The following is a 6,568-nucleotide window of genomic DNA, read 5'->3' as shown; positions in this document are numbered from 1 at the left end:
GTGTAGTTGAAGAGATAGCTAGCTGTAGTACTTTCTAAAATTAGACTTGAATATAAATTTACAACAAGTACAGGTAGAAGTAGGAGAGCCCATTAGAGTACTCCTTCATTTTGAAGTACGGACCATTCCAATGAAAATAGCTAAATTCTAAGTCTCCTTCATTTTGAAGTATGGACCATTCCAAAGAAAATAGCTAAATTCTAAGCCTCCTTCATTTTGAAGTACTGACCATTCCAATGAAAATAGCTAAATTCTAAGTCTCCTTCATTTTGAAGTACGGACCATTCCAATGAAAATAGCTAGATTCTAAGCCTCCTTCATTTTGAAGTACTGACCATTCCAAGAAAATAGCTAGATTTTAAGCCTCCTTCATTTTGAAGTACTGACCATTCCAAAGAAAATAGCTAAATTCTAAGCCTCCTTCATTTTGAAGTACTGACCATTCCAAAGAAAATAGCTAGATTTTAAGCCTCCTTCATTTTGAAGTACTGACCATTCCAAAGAAAATAGCTAGATTCTAAGTCTCTTTCATTTTGAAGTACTGACCATTCCAAAGACAATAGCTAAATTCTAAGCATAATTCCAGAATTTTGATGATATTTCTAACTGAGATTAGTGTTGTGTAAGGAAGTGAGCTATGAACCTTTTTGTCCCTAATAATCTTAACAAACTGTTCAGAGTTTCTTAAAGAGTGTTTGGAAATTTCAGTTAAAGGTTTCAAAATCATAGACAAAAATTTTGCAGAGTTATACATTGGGGAACCAATATAGCATACAATAGGTCATAGAGGTAAGTCAGGCTTGTGGATTTTTGGAAGAGGTGAACAATGATGAGAAGATAAACGTTGATAAGTAGTCTTTCATAATCCCTGCTGCTCTTATAAGTAAGAAATTTGTTTAGTTTCCTCAGAGTTTGTTTTGTAGGATCTGATCTTAAAGGTATATATATATATACAGGGTCAGATAATAATCTGGTTTTCTTCTTTTCATAATATTCTTTGTTCATAAAGATATTAGTGTTTTCTTTATCCAGTGGTAAAATTCCAATATTGTTATCTTGTTTAAGGTTAAGAGCTTTAAGTCAACTTTCATAAATTATTGTTGTTATTATTAAGTGGTCTGGACTAAGCAGTTACAATGCTGCTGTCAGAAGTGGGATTATGTTGGTAAAAATAAAAACGATAATGACACGTGCTCAAAGTAAAACTGAAAATTTAATGATAATGATGAAAAAGTGGAAAGAAAATCAGAAAGAAAGGGGTTGAAGCTGATTTGATATTGTATAACAGTGCTAAACCAATTAGACTAATAGTTATGATCCCGTGTAGGCCTACTTATTGCTCACAAATTCTTTAAGATGAAACTTGGATATGTACATACATATATGCTTCTAATTCTGCCTTCTATTACAGGAGATGATAGAAGAAGCCGATAGAGATGGGGATGGAGAAGTCAACCAAGAAGAGTTTCTGCGCATCATGAAGAAAACATGTTTGTATTAGAATACATTCGGCTATTTCATAATTCCAAACAGTTTTCAAATAATAAGTATGGAGCTATTGCTACTCCCCTTTTGTAATTTTGAAAACATTATTGTGGTGTTGTATATATATACACATATACTGCATTTCATGTGTTGCTCATGTTTAATTGTATTTATTGCTATTGTTAAAGAGTTTTTTGTTTTTTTCTGTTTATAAATACTTGAACTTGTAAGATCAAATTCAGGTTTTCGAAAATGAAAATTATAGTTATTTTATTGAAAGTTAAAAATTAAAAATGTCAAGCTTTGCATATATTTTTTGCATGTGGTACCTTTTAGAATTTCTAAAAAAAAGGAAAATCATTTCAAACTGAAATTAAAGCTCCAGTTACATTTATGTTATATTTATATATGAGATTGTAAAGTATCTGAATTTACTTGTGTGGTACATTAAATTCATCATATGAAAGCAGTGTATTTAAAACTTAGGTTTTTTATGTGTTTTTTTTTCTAATATTTTTCATTTTAATATGTGAAATTGATTTGTTCATTCCATGTATTACCATTGTATTTATGAAATATTGATGAATAAATGATCCATTTGATAGTAAAGAGATTTTAGAGATGTTAACAGACACCTAATATTAACCACTTTGAGCCACTTTTCCATTCCAGCAAGTGTAACACATATAGAGTTCTATTTTATATGTATAAATGATATGTTCCCTCTCTCTCTGTTTGCTGCAATGTTTGGACTGTTTGGGAGTAGAGATTCATTTTTTTTCTATAAACTTTGTAATTTACGATGATTTATATCAGGGTGAATAATAAACATTTGAGCAGTAAATCTCCAGAATTTCATCATAGCAATTACATAGTATTATTCAGAGTGATTGGATGACAGAATGCAAAACTACTGTATGGTAAGATCGTCACCAAGATGTAAGTGCCAGGCCATGCATAGTTAAAGCTAAACCAAAAACGGTAAAGGCTTACAGGAGAAATGCAGCATAACTCCACTGGCAGGATATAAACCTCCTCTAGTAAGATGAAAGCAGTAACAATGGAAGGTGTTCATCAACGTTTAGAGGGAACGAAACTGCCGGATAACAAAGGACCGTATAGTGTATCTATGAAAAGCAAAAGGAGTAGAAAGAGGTACTTGTATAAGATGTAGTCTTTACAATTAAAAGCTACTACAACAGGTATAAAGATCTTGAGAATCCTGGCCCTTGGCGTCTCAGTAATGAGTAGCTTTGTATTTAATAACAAACAAATCCTTTGATTTTTTGCTACAGTTGATACTGCTGAGTTAACTTCAGCAAAACATTTTGTATACAACGTTTTTCCAATAAACCCAGTGTTATATGCTATTTAAAATTGAGTTAAATATTTTAATCAGTTTTGAATGTGTAGAAACTGTAGTTGTTAAACATTATGGTCAATATCATTTAACTTTTTCAGCATCTAATACAGCCAAAAACTAGGCAGTTATGCTGTGATTACTTTATGCACAGTGGATACTGAAATAAAAATATACTGAAACATCCGGAATAAATGTACTCGACCATCTCAACTTTTAAGTGATTTAATTTCTTTGAATTTATTGTAAGTACAGTGATCTTGTAGATATCCACAACTGATCAATTCAGCACTAAACAATACTCTTCCAAGATGTTCTGTTGTGTATTTGGTTAAATTCTACCTCTAATATTATTTCGTGACTTTACATTGTCATGCAGCAAATGGACATATTTGCCTAGAGTAAATATTAGACTAAGTATGTAAGGAAAGCAAGCAAGCCATTATAGTGCTTTGAAAATTATATAAATGGAATTTGTTTTGCTTTATTCTAGTCACATGTACTGAAATGACACAATAGCTAAAATATCTCAATGATTGATCTCTAAGTCAAGATTTTTTTTCCCCAAAAAACTTTTGCCCCTAATACTGGTTAAAATTTGCATAGATAATAGATACTAATAAGGACTTTACTTATGGCTGACATAAGGTGATCTTACTGGAGCAATATTGTATATAATGATATTTCGAACCTCACCATGTCGTTACATTCCATATTACCATGTCCGGTCATACTCTATCTGGCGATCTTGAATCCTGATAATAGCCCTGTAGCATAGTTTACATAAAAAAAGAGCTTTGTTGTAAAGCACACCACTCCTCCTGCATGGTTTCTATAATCCATCTAGTGTACGAAGATGACAGTTTTCCAGCGCCTGTTTCAACAGTTTGGTCAAACAAAAGTCTTTAGGTAGTGCATCTCATGACTTACTAATATTTCTTTGCATGGAATAGCATGAATACGTGTTATTCTCGAGCTGCTTGACACTTTTGAATGGCAGGTATAACTGAAAGTTTTATTTTTATGAACCCACACCTTGTTAGTTTCGGTTCCAGATGGAAATCCTTCTTGATTATATTTGTGTATTGTTGCCTGGGGCATGTGGACGGCTTTTGCCCCTGATTTTTATCTTCGTAGATTGTCAGATGCCACACCTTATTTACCATGGCAGGAGCACGTGACTTGTTGCGGGTCTTTTTTCTGTGGACGATCCTTGTCTTCAAGTTGATCCGTATTCTATTGTTTTTCAGTATCATTAAGTACAAGGGATATCATAGTCTTAGAAATTATAAATCTCCGAGCTGAATGCTTCTTTACGAACTGAGTATACGAATATATTACGTTGGAAGGTGATCAGTTTTCAATGGCATCACGTTACATACGAAACGCCAAACAATGTCAAAATGTAGTTATGATACATTTCTGTTCAACTGTGATTTTATATCAACTATGGTTGTCACGTGACTCGCCGATTTACATATATTCAAAATCGTTTTTAATGTAACGTACTCAACCTTATATAATGTCTGTAAACTATGATTTCTGACTGTTTAGCAATGTCCAAATTACGTAGAAACTACAGTTATCTTTAATTTGATTTTACTGCCATGGTAATCACTAGAGATTTAGTATTTAAACTTTGATTTTGGGAAAATGGTATTTAATCTATTCTGCATGTTAAGACGGACGATACTATATCTTCGAAGCAATATAGGATCAACGCCTCTTTTTTTATTTTTTTGAAAAGAAGTCGTACTTTTCCCATACATCATTCTTCTTCTTGGAAAATGAGTATTGTATGTACTATAAAGACATTTAAACCATAACGATCAAATTCTTCACGTTTTCCTTTGTCCTTTAATATAGGTTTTTTTTTTTATTGAGAAATATCGTGTTACAACAGTTTTGCAGCACCATAAAATATAGCATGTTTTAAAATATATTTTTAAACGTTCGCTGTTGTTCAAACATATTCTTATTAAGCACATTATGCAATTCAAAAACAGGATGACGTAAAAAGAATATGATAAAATATTCCATTAATCTAAAACAAATCGTATAGTTTATAAGTAAAGTTTTGTGCGAGTTTATCACTACATCTCATTTATTAAAAGCTCTATTATTAAAATTCATTACTCACAAGAACTTCAAATACTCGTTCTAGTATAAGCACTACATTTATTACTTCTTTGGTTATCTCAAAAGCACGTAATGGAAATTCACCTTTACAAATACACTTTTTTATAATAAAGAATATCTGATTGTACTTCGTTGCACACATTTCTCAATTTTTATTCATATGCTATTTTAACACTTCATGTTTTACTCTTCAGGATGGATTTGTTTAATTTCACACAAAAGTACTCGAGGGCTGTCTGCGCTAACCGTCCTTAATTTAGAAGTGATAGACTAGAGAAAATAAAGTTAGTCAATACCACCCGCCGCTAACTCTTGGGCTACTCTTTACCAACGAAAAGTGGGATTTACCATCACTATATAACGCCCTCACGCATGAAAGGGTGAGCAGGTTCGGTAACGGGATTCGAACCCGCGATCTACAGATTGCGAGTCGAGCGCCCTAGCCACTAAGCCTTGAGGATGGAAAAATAGTTTAAAAACTGTTACAAGTCTTTTTGTGAAGCACAATGTTTTCAATCTCTTAACAACAGCAACACAACTCAGCCAACCAGTCTGACTATCCAATGCAAATTATTTATCATTAACAGTTTCAATAAGAAATAAAACATTAATATAAACTTGAACATTTTTAAAATCGCCTTTTAGATTTCCAGAGTTGCGCTGAGTTTTGCCATCAGAAAGTCCCTTTTTGAGAAATCTACAATCTTAAAAAAAATAATTTAAAATATTCGATTAAAATTATGCAGTACATGTAGATATGTTAGTTTTATAGATCAAAATCATCTCAATATATAACTGAAATGTTAAGGGTGAAAGGAAACTCATCTATAATCACCTTTATAATAAAAATACAAAAAATAAATTTGTTTTTATAATGTTGGCAATGATGGACTAAATTAAACGTTTTATTTTACTTTATGTACATGTTATGAAATATGATTAGTGGCACTCTTGAACAAAATGCTAATTTGTGTTACGCCAATAAATAAAATAATGACAACTTTAAGCAAATACTGGTATTCTCTTACATAAAAATTACATATAAATATGTCAATACAAATTTTCCTTTAGAGGACAGGTGTAGTTGTAGCATCGTCGTTCGTGTTAACGTATAGAACGTAATGAATCATTAAGGTCGAAGTCAAAGATTTAAACCTTCGCTATTTTATAATTAAAAGGAAAATGACAGTAAATCAAATGAAATATATTTATCTTTACTATGCATTTTATACAATATTAAATTACCAAATATGATATATCATGGTTTACGAACGTGGCATGTTTATATTATGTAATGTTAGTGAGAGTCGCTCAACACATAGATGAGGGTAGGTACGATGAGTCGTTGTTTTCTACGGCTTCACCTGTCCTTTAAGATATTCCAATTCAAAGAAAAGGCATAGAAACGATGGAAAATATTTATTTAAATACAGGGTATAATATTGAATTTATGATTATCTGAAAAAGTTACGAACTATAACAGACACGCCAATGCATTTGTACTTACTTTAAGCCTTAAATAATGTTGTTCAAAAACCGTTTTTTTTAAAGATAAACAACAGATAAAAGCGTCCGAATATTACC

General features: G+C 31.7%; 1 protein-coding gene across 2 annotated transcripts in view; it reads left to right on the top strand.

Moving 5' to 3' along the window:
* LOC106457420 (caltractin-like) overlaps window positions 1–2,936 on the top strand; it is a 22,839-nt gene extending 19,903 nt beyond the window's left edge. For both annotated transcript variants that reach the window (XM_013916834.2, XM_013916835.2), the window contains exon 5: window positions 1,412–2,936. In XM_013916834.2, coding sequence (XP_013772288.1) covers window positions 1,412–1,501 — 90 coding nt within the window. In that variant the 3' untranslated portion in view covers window positions 1,502–2,936. The remainder of the gene's footprint in view (window positions 1–1,411) is intronic.
* The last annotated feature ends 3,632 nt before the right edge of the window (window positions 2,937–6,568 follow it).

This window comes from Limulus polyphemus, unplaced genomic scaffold (genome assembly GCF_000517525.1).
Source record: "Limulus polyphemus unplaced genomic scaffold, Limulus_polyphemus-2.1.2 Scaffold328, whole genome shotgun sequence".
Lineage (NCBI taxonomy): Eukaryota > Metazoa > Arthropoda > Merostomata > Xiphosura > Limulidae > Limulus > Limulus polyphemus.
The sequence above is the reverse complement of the archived record's forward strand: the minus strand, read 5'-3'. Positions and strand labels throughout refer to the sequence as shown.